The sequence below is a fragment of the Magallana gigas genome, chromosome 8 (genome assembly GCF_963853765.1).
Source record: "Magallana gigas chromosome 8, xbMagGiga1.1, whole genome shotgun sequence".
Taxonomy (NCBI): Eukaryota; Metazoa; Mollusca; class Bivalvia; order Ostreida; family Ostreidae; genus Magallana; species Magallana gigas.
The window spans coordinates 7141802-7159570 of NC_088860.1; the positions used below are offsets into that span (position 1 = coordinate 7141802).

At 33.4% G+C, this 17769-nt stretch overlaps 1 protein-coding gene and 1 long non-coding RNA gene across 4 annotated transcripts; both read right to left on the reverse strand.

Annotated features, from left to right (window-relative positions):
• Positions 1-1226: 1226 nt before the first annotated feature.
• On the reverse strand, positions 1227-3226 carry LOC105332771 (uncharacterized). Its single transcript, XR_900841.4, has 3 exons — positions 3117-3226; positions 1512-1644; positions 1227-1299 (listed from the first exon to the last, which is right to left on the reverse strand). It is a non-coding gene; the product is annotated as an uncharacterized lncRNA (long non-coding RNA).
• Positions 3227-8629: 5403 nt separating this feature from the next.
• Positions 8630-17740, reverse strand: LOC105332772 (DNA cross-link repair 1A protein). Of its 3 annotated transcripts, none has more exons than XM_011435470.4 (11): positions 17429-17740; positions 16234-16438; positions 15944-16060; positions 14007-15668; positions 13704-13837; positions 13259-13377; positions 12129-12272; positions 11615-11760; positions 10514-10668; positions 9956-10097; positions 8630-9114 (listed from the first exon to the last, which is right to left on the reverse strand). In XM_011435470.4, the coding sequence occupies exons 1-11, from the start codon at positions 17552-17554 to the stop codon at positions 8906-8908; spliced, it is 3159 nt and encodes a 1052-aa protein (XP_011433772.3). In that variant the 5' UTR covers positions 17555-17740; the 3' UTR covers positions 8630-8905. The 3 variants fall into 3 exon arrangements, with proteins under 3 accessions (XP_011433772.3, XP_034330044.2, XP_011433771.3); XM_034474153.2 differs by having other exon boundaries at positions 15953-16060; positions 16234-16441; XM_011435469.4 differs by having other exon boundaries at positions 16234-16441.
• Between the last annotated feature and the right edge of the window lie 29 nt (positions 17741-17769).

Here is a 17769-nt window from a genome sequence, read left to right on the forward strand (position 1 = left end):
TCCATCATATGACAAAAAAAATTTTCTCAATTTGTTTTTTTTTTTTCTTTTTAAAAACTATTTTACAAAGACACGAAAAAACATTAAAAAATTCTTTAAAAATACCTATAGTATCCCTATCATCATTTTAATATTTGATAAGTGTATGTTTTGTGGTCTTCTATTGAAAATTGGAATACACTGTGGGTGTATAGAGCCACCTTAAAAGACATGAGAGATATTTTCAAGGTCATTCTGGATGACAGGAATGAAACATTCTATATGGATAAGCATGAGACAAATCAAGAACTCCACTATCTCTCATGTCTTTCAAAGGTGGTGAACACGAATTAATGCACTTAAAATTATGTGCGTGATGGGTTTTCATACGTACTCGAATTGTTAATACTGTATGTGTTTTTTGTGTAAAATAAAATAAAGGCTATCAATCTCTCCATCCTCAAATAAATGTCTGCACACGCGCTTAACCCAATAAAGAGGTAAAGAAATCATTTAGCAGTAAACAGTTGTCAGTAAGCAGTTGGCAGCTGACAGTTTGTTATCGTATATGGAATTCCATAAACAATAACAAATTATACTAAAAAACTTTAATCTATAAGGGGATCATTATTCTACATGGGTCACTTTTCTTCATATAGAGTGTGCTCATTTTGACCCCCGGTCATTATTCTTCGGGGGTCATTATTCTACGTTTCACCGGAAGTCAAAGACTATGTGTGCTGTTGAAACTGATCTAGGCAATAACTGTACTGATGACAAAATCAGTGCTTATATTGTCCACTCCAGCACCTGAAACTCCAGGGAGATGCCATCAATCCCTATAAATCCAATCTAACCTGAATGACAGAAGTCTTTGTTAAGGTGACATTTATATTTTAGCGGTCCAAGCGAAAAAAGATTGGGCTCAGAATGCACATTTTGGACCAAAAACCCCTGGGGGACCTTTCTTACCCCTCTTTAATATTTATGGGCTGCATGGGATCGCCAATGGTCTCACCAATCAAGGTGATGTTGAAGTATCAGCATGTAGTGTTGATTAATCTTCATACAATATTGAAGTATCATCATATTATGAAGATCATCCACATAAGGCAGTTGAGGCGTTTTATTCATTAGCATTTACATGTACCAAGTGCCGAGTTTACCTTTCCTAGTGAAATAAATTTTTATATCGTTAACTGAGGTTTTCTGATAATTAAATATAGTTCATAAAAAAGTAATATAAGTTAGGTTGTTCTAAACTGTATTCAGATTCTACATTTTCATGACATCTATCCAAGTTGATGTAAGAAGTCGTAGCTGAAAAATAAAATCAGATTAATATATCATTGCACTGCAATTGATTCGCGCGTGCGAACTGGAGGAGCAATGGGATGCAGAAAATAGCGTATGCGCTGGATTGACTCGCTTGCTGTGAAAGAATCTCGACGGGACGTAAAGAAGCGAACTATCTACCAATACAGAGCGTTATATAGACTGAATTACTGGTAAAAGACATAAAAACAACTCACGCATGGTGAAGGCAGTACTCTCTACATTCCTTGGCCTCGTCGCTATTATACAGCACATGAGTAGCATTCATATCCTGAAGGCATTTCATCTCACAGGCCATCATAGGGGTAATCAGTTGGAGGTAACATAACGCTGAAAACATCGTTGGAGAGGGTGTGATTATGAATTATTTTGACATTTGCCTGCACATGAACAATAGACAGAACAGTTGTTCATTTCATTGTTCAATATGGATATTTTAAGAATTAAAAATGCATACAAATATTCGCTATAATGACCAATCTATGAGAGATTTATCTAATCAAAATGCTTTCTTTGATGGTTTATATATATATATATAAGCTTTTACATGTATGACAGAAATGACCATTAAATTAAATATCATTGTTGTATTATTTCAGTGACTGCCAGCTATGTACAATCATATCGGTCTATTTACATTTACCAAGTATTATTTCCTCTGTTTCTTATGGAAACTTATAGTTAATTCATAGCTCAATAGAAACAGCCATACTGAAATCTTCACGCCCCATTTATCGATTGGTCGAAATCTACAGCGGCTGAAACTGACAGGACTAAAATTGACACGCCCTGTTTATCGATTGGTCGACAGCGACCTAAGAGAAATCACGGACTGCACGAAATAATCATGATGATGTCAGACTCAAAGTCTCACAGGAGACGATATGGCTTGGGTTTTTTTACCTAACGTACTTATGTACATTAACAGTAATTTAGTGAATTTTACTAACTTTTCATAATCAATTTTTTAATTGGTTTAAAGAAAGATATTAATATAAACAATAAAATGCTTTCTTTGACGATTCATGCGGGTTATGAAGGTAGCGATCATTGCAAAAAAATTGACATAAACAGCTAACGCGGGTTATGTATTTTTTCTGCAATGTCGCCACCTTCATATCCCGAATGAATCAACAAAGAAAGCATTTTATTGTTTAAATGAACTTTTCCAAAAGTTTACCAAAAAATTTCATTGCAGCGTTAGGCACACATTTAAATGTATGTTACCAACTAGGTTGTGTACTGATTTATTAATCTTTTTCCCCTACTAAAAAAAAATAATTAAACAATAAATCAATGTACACAATACGTTTGATGGCACTTGGTTGTGATAAATTTTCCCCTGTTTTATTACTCTTTTAGTGTACAACAATAAATAGTTTCAAATTAATTTCATCAGTGTTTCGTATCATCTTAATTTGCGGACGCTCTCTGCAACGAAATTATCTACTGCGATACCACATTGTCTGTGGTCGGAATCCAGGTCACTGCGATACCACATTGTCTGTGGTCGGAATCCAGGTCACAGAGGGGTTCTTTGTGAATTTAGTGAACTTTTGTGAATTTAGTAAACTAGTTGAATACAAGTGTAGGCTAATAGATGCATTTTAACAACTCAAACAATTCGATACTGTCATAATTATGTTTATTTGCTTTCTGATATCTCTAACTTTAATGTCTTTATATATACTTTTGAATGCAATATGGAAAGAAAGAAAGAGAGAATATTTCACTCAGCAAGGCCTTATCACTACTGTACTTCTGGAAATAATAAATGATTTACTTTCTTTAAAAAAACTTACCAAAAACATTGACCAGAACCAAAATAAAGAGTAGTTTCGTCATGTTGACTGATTGCAAAGAAGGGGCCGTATAGGACAGGATCGCCTACTTGTCTTATCTTTGATTTGTACATATATACATGTAGTTGTCATAGGCCAAACTATGGGCACCTGAATGCATTTTACCAATTTTTCACTCGCATGAACTACATGAATGTCTCAACCACTACTAGTTCGGCATTATTTTGTTTGCATCACTTAGAGCTAGAGATACCTTATTTGCAATGCTTTGAATTGTACATATTACTGCGATTTATAATCTTTGCAGACAAATGTTCTGTGAATTATGTCATTTCATGAAAGACTATAATTTGTTAATCTGATGGTGCTATCTCTTATACTATGGCATTGATATATTAGGGCGACATATAATGCAATTTTTACAACATAAATGTTTTGTAAATCAATTTGTCATAACATTGCGGTTTTTTTCCTGTAGTCTTTGCATTCGAATCTAGATTTATAGCACAAGCAGACAATGTACTTTCTAACGTGTTTGTCGAATTTTTAAACATGACTATAGGGTCATTATCAAAATATGCAGACTTTTAAAATATGTAAAACATGAGAAAATTATTGGTGAAAAAATTACTTTGATTGCAAAAAACACATTTAACAAACAATGAAGTATAACATCTAAAAATTTGCAAACATTGGAATCTACCATTTGGTTGATAATTAGACTAAAATTAAATGAACTGTGAAAATTTTGTCAGTGGTGTAACAGGCATATAGTATAGGAAAAAATTCTTAAATAAAATAAAATACTTCTTTTAAAATGATGGACATAAAGTTTATATCAAAAAACTTCATTTAAAGTTATTAGAATTAGATAACAGAAAATATTTGACACATTTACATAGTGACCAACATAACATTTGAGACAAAGTCTTGATGTTACTCAACAAATTTTTAATTTGAGCATTAAAAAGAACATAACTGGATTTTTCTTTTAATGGAGCATAAAAAAGACATTATTGTAAATGCACTGGTGTTTTCAAATATACATGAATCATTGTCAGTTAATTTTATTTGGAGAAAAATGTACACGTGACATCACTGATTATTATGTTTTACCACTGACTAAAAGTTACACCACTGACCTAGCGATAATAAATAAGAGATAAGCATGTTAAATTTTGTAAAATAAACTAATTTCTATTTTTGATTGCATTTAAAACATGATAAATTTGATCTTGAATAAAAGTTTTCGTGCCTTCTTCTTTCATAATCTGAAGATAGACACACTGTTACACCACTTATAATCAGTGTTACACGACTGACACAAAAATGGCATGTAGATGTTTTTTTACATGAATTCACTCATTCTTTGATGTTATATTTTTTACTATTGGCATCCACACACTTTTATCCACGTTGTACCGAGTTCGAACTTTCTTCGGCTCATCAATCTCACAAACAACATCTTCAATACTATACCAGCTCATATCAATCATACACTTTGGATAATAAAATTGAATTTTCTCCAATTTTCTCCAAAATATATGCATACAATGCATATACACTTCCTCTTTGTCTATATATGTTTTTTGAAGCTCAGCTCGCAATTGTTACCTTTAAGTATTTGAAAGATTTTAGTATAACATAATAGGGAATGTGAAATGTCAGTGGAATAACATATATTATTGTACACTATAAGTCATTAAAAAATTTGATTTTTTAATAAAAATATGATGTGGATAATTTCATTTCTTTATTAGAATAAATTTGTTTTTACTTTTATCTTTTAATGAAGTATTTAAATGGGTAAAACATAATTAGATCATACAAAATGTCAATGGTGTTTCAAATAATGTCAATGGTGTAACAGGTCTCATTTTCCAGATTAAGAAAACACAATTGCAATTAAATAGTCAAGCTTTCTTTATTGTGACAGCGTCTAACTTGTAAAATTGATAAATAACAATTGTTCAAAATGCTCAAAATATAAATAAAATGGAAGAAAAAGTAAAATAATTAAATAATGTCATGTGGTGTAACAGTTTTTTCAGTGGTGTAACAACAATTTCATGTGAAAAACTTTTTTGTTCTTTCATAATAGAAAACCTTAAATAGCACGTTATCCCACTGACACAGTTTACATTGTATTTTTCGGAGCATACTAACATTTTCTGCCATATTTTCTATCACAATGATGTCATCACTGATACATTTATCTTTTTAGTAGCAGGGAATGATGTCACTATGATCTGGGGGATTCCAACTGTAGTACAATATTATTTACTTGATGTATTTTAAGATATTTTTATATAATTTGCCTTGTAACACCAATGACAAAAATTTTTTGTACAAGCATATATCTCATCAAATTCATTGTTTTTAAAAGAGAACTTGTTAAGGAGCATAGCAGAAATTAAAATATGAATGTTGTTTTGAAAATTAACGGCGATTTTTGGAATAAAACATCAATATTATTGAAGATATTGTAGGTTAAAGATGTTGGAAAAATTTAATGACAACATAAATTCACTGAAATCTCATAACAAATAATATTTTTTTTTATACTTTAAGCAGTAAAATTGTCGATTTATTTGTTCAACAATATGGGTTTAAGTTTCTAAAATCCAATGGTACTGTATATATTCCCCAGAACATTATTTTTCCCCCTTTAAATTGACACTGACGCAAAAGGCTGCATATTTTGATAATGACCCTATAATTGGAAAAGCTTATTCTTAATCGCCGGGGTGGGTGGGAAAGGAACACACAGGATAAAAGCATACAAGAGCATTTGGTAAACACCCATTACTTCAAGATGGTCTATTTTATTATTGGAAAAATATCACAAGGAAATATTAAAACCTGTATAAAATGAAAGTAAAAGTGAGTAAGCTCACATACATATATAAGGAATAAGGAATCATTCTTTGAGTATTATGAGGTGATAATTTCGGTCGGGGCGTGATCAAATCCAATAAAGCCCGAAGGGCTTTATGATAGATTTGATCACACCCCGACCGAAATTATCATCTCATAATATTCAAAGAATGATTCCTTATTACTTATATTTATATAATTTTAAGCCATCGTACCATTATATATTTAAATGATATATAAGCAAACCCCGCTGGCGCCTCGATTTGGCGTCATTTGTATTATGGGTTATATAGTACAAAATCGATACGTAGTGTTATCACAGGCGAAGACACTGGAAAATGTAAATATACAGTGATAAACACGCTCCTGACAACCAGTACATGGCAGTGCCTCACATAATCAATGGCAGAATACGCATTGTCATACACAAAAGAATTTAATAGTAGTACACAAAAAAATATCATCAGATCGAATCTTTCTGCAAATACGTGTATGCACAGCCCCCACATCTATAATTTTTTCACAAAATTCTAAATTCAAAGGGCGGAAATTCCCACAAAAATAATGTGATCTAAATTACCTCAAAATTTGCATATCTACACATTGTGTCCTTAATACCTATAGGCGTCGGCGGGGGGGGGGGGGGCTTAGCCCCCTCACCCCGACCTATTTTTTTTCTGCAAAGGTTGACCTAGCCATTAGGCACATAGTGTCAGAGAGGGCCAGCCCAGACCCCCCCACCCCCCACACACACACACACTTTTTCTCGCAGCAAACATAATTGTTCCTAAAGAAGATGGGGAAACAAGATAGCGCAAATGCCCATTTGGTTTTGTCGTAAAAAATAATTTCAATTTTTTTTTCCAACTAAATATACTGGATGATGTTATATTACAAGTTTACAAAAGGACAATTTCTAACTATATTCAGTTTTGAATATTTTAACAAACGATAAGAAAAAAAACCCTAGCGCTATATTGTTACCTATTGTCTGGTGCTCGAACCACTGAGCCATTTCAGTTACAACAAACTTCCTTGTTAAATGCTAAATGCAACTTAAACCACGAATCGAGGGACTTTTAGTATTTCTCTAAAACGTTCAATTGTTGGGATACAAAATGACATTTTTAAAGTATAGTGGGTCATTTCTCCACATTTTTGTTGATTGAAATCGGTTTGATGTCCTTTAAACCTTAAATAGACTATGACAAAAATATGGAGCCCAGACCCACTCTATAAAAGAAAAGGCATTGAAGTTCTAAAAATGACACTATTTAAAGGTTTTGACACGCATACTCCATTTTAAATCAACCTATTCCAAATATTTAACATATATATAAAGTTTCTAAATCGATGTTATGGTAAATATACATTGTTTTCAATAATTTGGAAAGAATAATTTTAAAGTAACTAATCTATCTCCATATAGGCAGTTTACACGCCTTATTCGCCCATCTTCTTTACCTTAAAAAGATTGAAATATTAATAATGGTATTTAAAAATTGGAGTCAAAGGTACACCCCCCCCCCCCTCCCTTCCACGGATTAGGAATTTTAATGATTTGGGGATAGGTAAGATATTTTTTTAGAGTTATAGGTATACTTTTCATTCATGATTTTGGGAATAAGGTTTTTTTTTTGTTTGATACCTACAAAGTTTTATGAAAATTCCGTGCAGTGCTTACAGATTAGTTTTAACTTGATAAAGTCTAAACTTTTAATGTAATACATATGACCAACCTTCAAAGTTCAAAGGGTCCAAAATTTCAAGCAAAATAGTGTAATCGGGTTTTCTTGGTAATATGCACATTTAACACACTTTGTCCCAAATACATGTACCTACAAAGTCTCTCGAATATCCGTGCAGGGGATTAAGGTCAGACGCGACGTATCTTCCATTTTTTCTAATTTTTCCTATCTCCACAATGTGAAGATTTCCATTAAGTAATTCCATATATTTTTATGTTATATGATACTATTTTATATATAAAGTGTTCAATTGAATATATATAATACAACCTTATTTATAAGCATTCAAATGCATTTTGCATGCTATTTTAAGGAAAATTCTAAATATTTTAGCTCCGAAAAGAGCCTGGAAATGTACCCTGAATTTTTGGGAATTAACAGGTTTGAATGTTAATGAATAAAGATTAATATATCAAAGAAAATTATATTAAATTGAGGAACGTCTCGTGTGTCCTTAAGAGGAGTTGTGCTTACCAACTGTTCATTACGCTATCTAATATATGACCATAATTCTATGTTAAAAAGAACTGAAATTCCTAGAAAAATAATGGAACGGGAATTTCTTGATTGCACGTCCCAAATACCTACAAAGTTTCAGGAAATAATGCGTGCAGCAGTTTGTGACGACTGAATGATGAGTCAAAAACTTAATACCCCTTGCAACATGTCGTGTGGGGAATAATAACAGACTTTAAAATACAGATTTGGAACCTCGTAGTTGTGTGACTGGGGCTTTGGTCCAAAATGTAACATGTTTTAAAATTTTAAAAACATTTGTAGAAAACTAGGTTATTTCTACAAACTACACTGCACACTTATATCAAATGTTTTACGATCATTTAAATAATTTCTTTATACTAAATGAGTAAATATCATATAAAAGCCAGATAATTTTCAATGACTTTTTATTAAATAAATAAAGTGTATAATAAATAAATTAATAACAAAACATTTGCATGCATTGCCTGATCAAAATTGCATTTTTACAAATGACACAACTGTAGCAATACTTGAAGTAAGAAAGACTGAGCATTAATTGTATAATATTCACCAAAGGCACAATTGGTAACTTAATATCAAAGATAAAAAACAGAGTAGAAAAATTCATCAACTTTATGCCTGAGATATAAATTACCCCAAACATTTACTAATTTAATACAGCCATCAATGACATGCCCATGAACTAATGGAGGTTTGATTGTTCTTCTTTTGGACCTTGCTTGTTCCTCGCCCCCATTCCTCAAAGATTTGGTTCATCTTGGCTCGGCTGGCAGGGTTGCCCACGTTGACAGTCGGGATGATTTTACCTGGCTTAACAAACTGTACAAATCTCTGAAGCTCCAGGTAACTGCTGTGTTCAGAGTATGGAATACCTAGATATTATAACAGATGTTCATGTATTTAATTATACCAATACCAGTATGCATAAAATAAAACAAAGTCCATCACTGTTGGATTCATAACATTAAATACCGGAAATAAATTTCACTAAGACATGATCATGTAGTTCAAATAGAAGTATTATCAACTGACTCAAAAAAAATAACATTTGCAGTTGCATGTCACATAATCATATACCTGGTACAAATTAAATTAGTGCTTTTAAAATTTGATGCACGAAAAAACTAGAAATTGAAGACTCATTTATTAAATCTGAGCACATGTATCAAGAATAACTATTGAGCTAAACGTTTTCATTGATGTAATATTTATTCAAAGGTGAGTTAAGCATTCAACTCAAACATTTCAAAGTCAATAATAATTTTTACAGTCATACTGGATGGACCAATGTGTATGGAAAACACTTAAAAATATCTGGCTCTAAGAGAGAGTACTCTATAAAAAGAATTCTACAATACACTACTTCCAGACATTACATATACATTTACATTGAGGAATTGATAAACATGGAGGAATTCATTACATTGTATAAAATATTTAGACAGTGTACAGCATAAACTACATTTATATAAAGTCTTACTGTACAACACATGGTAACTAAGAGAAGATAACTTCACTTATCATGGTACATGTCCCTCACAAAACAAGTATATCAGTACCATTATAAATCAAGTGCTTTAATAAACAGCCGTTCTCTTTGATTTTTCTGTTTTTACCAACTTTTTCAGCAAGTTAGGAAGTTTAATTATTAACTTTTTCTGCAAGATAGGAAGTTTAATTCACTGTTGTTTTACAAGACAAAGTTGTTTTTACCATAGATCTTGACTCCATCCCTGTTGTACTTGGGTCGTATTTCCTGCAGAGAGCTGACCTTGCTGAAGGTCCAGCCAGTGGGTTCTATCGCCAGGATATTACCATAGGATGGTTTCAGCTTCCCAGAATGCTCCAGGAGAGCCTTCAAAAAAGAAAGTAAAAATAGATAAAAAAACCACCAAACAGAAACAAAACCAAACAAAAAATTGAAACAGAATGTAAAACATTATCAATAATTGTCATCCTTATGCATTGAAATAATCAAATCAAATTTTTGTTTCATAATTAATATTTATTCTATGGCAAGCAACATTTTTTATCTAAAATTATATTGGAAAAATTAATAAGGTTCATTACAGAAACATGTAAATAATGTCAAATTAATAATGATGTTTATTATGTGTAAAACAAATCGGTCATAACTAAAAAATTGGTTACTGGGTAAATGTAATCAATTCAAACTTGAGTCACTGTTCATGAACCTATTTTCATACATTTGTTAAACTCTTGAGACAAAACTTGAAGATAATAGAGTATGGGACAGATGAGGATACAGACCTTAGGATTGAGTTTGTTCATGGGTAAAACATGGAGACAAGAGTCGTTAAAATTCAGACAAATTCTCTCTCTGAGGCAGATATCCTCCAAGCAATCAAGGACGTTCTTCTTGTCCCGCATCACACAAATCTTACAACCAAGGGCATCAGCAATAGCTAGACGAGACAAATATTGAACAACATCAGTTTGGGGGGTCAGATATAGTCTGAACCAGTAACTAGTAAATACAACTGGAATAGACTGCTTTTATGTAAACATTCCTGATTGACATTATATAAATAGTGCCTGTTTGGGAGGGTAACAGTTGAAATTGACACCCCGAGGAAACCATTGTCAACCGACGCAAAGCGGAGGTTGACAATGGTTTTTGAGGGGTGTCAATTTCAACTGTTATCCTCCCAAACAGGCACTATTTATTTTATTATACTGAATGTCTTATTTTTAAAGAAAATTTTACTGCTTTTATATAGAAATGAAGTGAATTCTACGACGAACCGTACGCGCATAATTAACGCGCATGTAACAATTCGTTGTGTTACCCGTTGCCAAGTGTGTTGCTAATACTGAGGGTAATAAAACGGATTGCCAACTGCGTCTAAACCAATCAGATTTCAGTATTTAACATGAAAGTATAATAATAGAAAATGTAACAGTAACCAGTATGACTCAAGAAGTATCAATAAAGAAAATACTTTTTTATACAATTATACTTTAAGTATACAGTACACTGTATATGCAAAGAAGTACCTTGCAATACATATAATGTTCATAAATGAATGACTGCAATTCTATAAAATCCAAACTCATGTTAATGGTCAACAATCTAAATAGTTTTCACTTTACAATATATATATAAATTTCAATAAATTGAAAATTTAGCAAGCGTTATTTTGATAATTTTTTTCCCCTGACTTACGGTATAAACATTTGTTAAACCCCTTTAATTCATAATTGGAATGGTGAATATTTCTGTAAAACTTGTTTGGAAATAGTCATTGCTCAGAGAGGAAAATTCACCAGTTTGACTGCAAGATTAGATACACAGGAAATACATGTATAACTTTGAGCAAAAAAAAAATGTCATATGAAAACTGTCTGTACCTATGAATATCCTCTCCTTGCCAATGGTGTAGGAACCACACACGATGAGGGTTCTGGGATTTCTCTGGAGCTCCCGTCGTACCAGGTTAACAGTGAAGTCAATCACCTCACTCTGGGGAGGGAAGGCGTAGGTTGGATTACAGTATCTGAAGAAAAACATCAAAATTACCAGTTATTATTGTAAATGTACTATAATTTGATTGTTTGTTCTATTAAGCATTTTTAGCAGAGTAAATGCTCTACTCAATCAGGTTAAAATCTAAATGTCTTGCATGAACATACAAGTATATGAATAGATTCATGTAAACATAAAATGCACTAAATAAAATCTTTCAAATATCACTCTATTGCTCAAAATCTTTCACAATGAATTTACAGCATTTTACAGTACATATATTCTGACTTATATTCCAACAGAGAGTATAGTGTAAACACAATAGTAATACAACTTAATCAAATATTAAGCAAAACAACACAATCCAGCTTATGATGATGATAAACAAAGGTAAATTACGTGGTATCTAAGTAGAGCTGTGATATCCTAACTCCCGTCAGAGCAGGGTACTTTTCCATGCTGGGGTCAGCTCGGAAATCCCCCGTGTGTAGGAAGGCCCTTCCATCCCTTAGTTTGAACAGGATCAGCACTGATCCAGGGCAGCTTGAATCAAAACATGAACATATTTAGTATAATTATTTACATTACATTAAATCCTTACTAATAGTAGGGCAAAACTTTAGTTTTGTTTAAATGAGTAACAAACTCAACTGTAGACCCAGACAACTATCGAAATTAGATTTTAACAAGTATTCCTTTTAAATGAATGATCGGCATGTTATATCATTGGTCAACTATGTTAATGTAATGCAAAAGCATTACGGTACACGCATTAAACATGATAAATAAGATATACAGCACTGATTTGTTTATTTCCAAAATTGCAATGCATGGATAAGCTTTTCTTTTAGTAGGCGAATTATACTTCCGATTAATATTCTTATGCATACGTGAAGAAAAACGTGATTTGAATCATTATGCATGTAACTGTATAATTGAATTACTTTCAAGGCAAATGCAAAATAGAACAGTGCAAAGCGCAATGCGTGCACAGATAGTAAAATTTGCCGGATGCCTCATATGGACACAACTGTGATCGGCTGAAGCCGATCACAAAAATCCAGTATTTGCAAAACATGTTTTCAAATACATGGCAGATATAACCTGTTTTTCTTTCCTGTGCATCAGCATATTACTATGAATACAGCCATGGATCAAACTTGCTGATGAGAATTAACCCTATTTCAACAAAATGACTCTGGCTTGATCAATAATTTGGGTTTCTGTCATCGCTGGTCATTATTTTGATACAAAGAAACATTTTAACAAGACCTTGGACTTTCGGTTGGACGTAATTGTCTCTTCATCAAAACGAGGTAAAAATGACACTGGTTAAAACGAAATATGCCCCGATTGCATAGTCTTAGCTCAAAAGCAAGACAAATCTTGTTGATTTCAAAGAGCCATTGCTGAGTGGCTAGCAATGAAATAGAGAGGCCTACATCACATTGCGGTTTGACACAACTACCCAAAGTCCAAGCTCTTGCTAAAATGGTTCTATACCGATAGTTCTTTCTATATACACTCACTGGTTGGCCTCCAGAAAAGTAAGCTCCACGCCGTTCACAACTGTCGCCTTATTCAGAGGCAGGGTGTGCACAAAGGACTCCTTGACTTTGATTTTAGAAATAACCAAGTTTGCAGTGATCTTTGAAAAAGAATGGAAAATAACATTCTACCAGCAAAAATTAATATATGAACAACATTAATGAACATGAGATAAGATCCTCATAAAAGGCTTGATTGGAATATATATGCTAGCAAAAATTGTCCTTACGTTAGCTTTAATAACATATGGTACGAAATTGTAAATACATACATGTATTCCCTTTTAATTTACAATGCAACCTAAACTCTGTAAAATTTGTTGTTTTAACACATGTACTTTGCACTTTTAATAGAATATCCCATCTGTTAGAAACATGACAACAAAGATGGTTTAAAGTATAAGTAAAATAACAAGAATAGGCTCACTTTGCTGCAGTAAATTGGCTGAGAGAAGGACTTTGTCATGCCGGTGTAATGATCATAATGGAAATGAGACAGAATGTACCCGGTGCATCCCGGAATCACGCCATAACTGAAGGCATCCACTGTGAACCCGGTATCTGAAAAACCAAATATCTTTAGGAATAATGCTACACATCACTTAAAAAGAAATATCAGCTGTGTCTGACATATTCAGAATCAAGCTCTTTAATGACTACTAGTACATGTATGTAATATCTACAAGTTATTGAGAAAGGTTACATTACATTACCATACATTCCATCATACCTGGAATTTTCTTGTAGAAAGGACAACTTCTCTTTTGGTAGCGGTTGGCATTTTCCTGTTGTTTCTCTGCTGTGGGGATGGTCAGTTCTGAAATTGATGCCACACTCACAGACTTTTCCAATGGTTCAGACTTGGGTTTCTTTTGCTTTGACATTAGGAACTCCATTGCATTAGGTTTAGTAGACTTTGTAGAAGCCATTTTGTCATCAGCTGATGTACCAGTACATAAGTTTGTGGATTTACTGAGAGAAGGGTCTATGCCTTTGCAAGATTTTGTTGAATGACTTGCTGTAATATCAGAACATTGGCTTCTGCCCTCAGTAGATGGACCACTGTCATGCATTCTAGGACTCCTCTTTAAAACACTTACACCTTCCACTTGTGGAACAAGTGAATTCCTCTTTGAACCTTTGACTTTATTTGTAACTTCATTCAGAGCAGTTCTATTCGATTTATTTGTCACTTTTTCATAAGTTTTATTGCTGTTATCCCCATCCATGTTTGTGGTTGACATGGTTCTTGATGAACTTTCTTCTTTTTGTTGTATTCCTGAGGACTTTATGCTTTTTCCATTGAAAAACGAAGTTAAAGATGTCTGCTTATTCTTATTTTTAAGTTCAGTTGTCATATCTATTTGGTGTTTCGCCATGGATTCAGATCTAACTGTGGTATTTGACAAGTTTTCTTCTGCATTCACACAGTTTTTTCTTTTCTTCCCTGAGTTGGCTTTTGGAGGTAAAGCTGTCTTTTTCTCTGATGATTTTTGAGGAGAGGTTAAGTTTGCTGGCAAACTTTTTCGTTTTCTTGCAGAAGATCTGTTGGAAGAGGTAGATTTCTGTGACAAACTTTTTCTTCCTAAGTTATTCTGGGAACTTCCTGAGCTTTGTGAACACTTCTGAGGTGTGAACATCTTAGCCCATCTAGCTTTCTGTGACAAAGAAACTGAATCTTCAAAGTCTTGAAAGTCTGAATCAGAGTCAGAAATACAATGTACATGTACTTCCTTAATATCTGTGTTACCTTTAAGACTTTCTGGATTTTGCCCATTACTTGCCCCTTGGCTACAAATATCTTTTTCATCAACCATATCCTCTGGATGAGCTTTGATTTGATCATATTTGGAATGCTTATCTGGTGATCTCTTTAATCTTGAAGACAATGAATTCTTCACAGTTAATGTAGTCCGCTTTTTACCCTTCAATTCACAACTTGAGTCAACACCAGCTGATTCTTCCTGAGAAGAAAAACACAAAGTAGAATCATCATCATTAAAAATATCATCCACTCCCAACTTCTTCAGTTCTTCCATCTCATCTTCCTCTGAGGAAAACCCTGCTTTCATTTTCCTTCCATCCTGTGACAATTTACTGTCTGCATCCTCTCCTGGCTCCAGGCCAAGCCCCAGCCAATCTTTGTCATTACTGTCTGACTCGCCGTCTGAGGACACTTTATCTATGTCACTGTCACTCTGAGCTGCATCCAAAATGTCTGACAAGCTTCGCTGACTCAGCAGGTCCTCGCTCTCTGCATCAGATACATGGCCTGGATCTGGATCCATTGCTGCTTCTGTTTTTATATTTGATGTCATCATGCTCAAGCCTTGGGTGTCCTCATCAGGAAATCTTAATTCCTTTCTGGAAATTTTTGCAGACCTGTTTTCCTCTATGATAAAAATGTAAAATACATATAGGACAGTAATTGTTTATTTGTATTGCAACTTAATTGAACCTAAATGTTCATATTCCTGCATGCACAGTTTGTCAATTGACAACAATAATTTGATGTCAGACCTTAATGCCTTTCTTTATTATTTGACAATCATATGATACATGTACATATTTAAATACATTTGCGATCAAGATATGTTAATGATAAATCCTAGCTAATTTATTTTATACTGTAATTATTCAAAACTCAGTAGTACATGTAGCTCTTACCAATGCTACCTGTTAATTCTTTATTGTTTGTAGATCTAGCCAAAGCAAGTGCATAGTGAGAAAACTGTCTGTAATGGCCCTCTATCGTGTTCGTGCAGGACATCCCGTCTGGGCATTCTAATAAGGATTTTAATTGAACTGTTATTTTGATATTTATAAACAATGTAATTTTATTTTTCGACCTAGTAAACGTGCTAATTATACTTCATGTTATGAATGTTATTTATATTAAAAGTGTTTAAATAAAAAAGAATTATATCTTAATGACAAGTTATAGTAAAACGCCATACCTACAGAAGGTTGTGAACCTGATTCTATGCATTCTGTGACATGCCAGGAGGGGGACAGTATCCCTAAATAAGCTAGGGGCACCTGGCAATTTGGACAAACTCCCTTCGGTTTCTCTGGGGTATGGCTGGTCTTAGACAAATTACATACAGCTTTTTCCTTATTCTCTGGGGTTTTCCTATTCTTCTTCATTTTGGTGGTTTTCTTCTTCTTTTGACAAAATATATTTATCAATACATTTAATGTAACACAGTATGCAAACTTCGTTACTTACTTAGTTACTGGACAGATAATCCGAGATTCCTCCGACTCTAACCCCCGCTTTTATATTGTGACGTGCGGGGGAGAGTCTCTCCCCCGCACGTCACAACATAAAAGAGGGGGTTAGAGTCAGAGGAATCTCGGATTGCTGGACAGATTGTTTCGATCAGTCTTTATAAATTGATGTATTCAGGTCCAGTACAATCACTAGATTTAGCTACGTAGCTTGATTTACCTACATAGCTTTATTTACCTACCTGGAGTAGGTTTATTTAGCTACTCAATCATACTTTTGTCTTAAATGGACATCTGTCTCAAAAGTCGCACTAAGGTGCAGCAGCAATTTTCAACTTTGAACTGATCTGAAAACAATTCATAAAAAAATCACTCTCAAAACTGTTTCTCCTTTTGCGCAAATGCAGTCAAAGTTTTAAAAGTTTTGGGGCTATGTATAACTGTTTATGTGTTACCAAACAGCTATTTTCTAAATGGGAAAACAAAGAAGAACAGTTCTGGTTAACATGATGATTGATAGTAATAATTCAGCACAATATGAAGCAATCACAATTATCCATGCCTCATCGCCCACAAGGTGTCATACAGTTAATCAAACAATAGAAATGCACGTTTTCCTTAAAACTGCTAAAACGCAGCGATGTTTTAACTATTTTTGCTCTGGGTTGCTTTTATAAAACTACACAGTACAAATATAGATTGACAGTTCCTTGCGACTTTTTGTCTGTTTTACATAAAATGCAAAATTGTATAAAGGTAGCTAAATAAACCTACTTCAGGTAGGTAAATAAAGCTATGTAGGTAAATCAAGCTACGCAGCTAAATCTAGTGATTGTACTGGACCTGGTATTGTTTCCATTTGGGTATAAGTTGTGATAAGTTAAAAACACAAAAGATTTGAATTTAATTTAAAATATTCACCTTGTTTGATGAAGTGCTGGTCTGATAACTCTCGTCTTTTGAGGGAGGTTTTGCCCGTTGACATCCATTTCGTTTGACCCTTTTAATGGATTTATAGTCCCAAATTTCATCTTCTTCCTCGTCCATTTCATCAAATTATCAACGATCTCATTTGCTTGTATCTTAAATTACCAAAACCAGCATTTTGTCTTTATTTCAGAATTTTTTCTCAGTCATAAGAGCCTCATCGGCTTAGCCTTTTTTCCAAACAGACCAATGTAGTGAAGAATTCAGTTCTTGCGCCACACAGTCTTTTTCTACCTCACAGACACAAAAGATTTCTAATCAGTTTTCAAAAACTC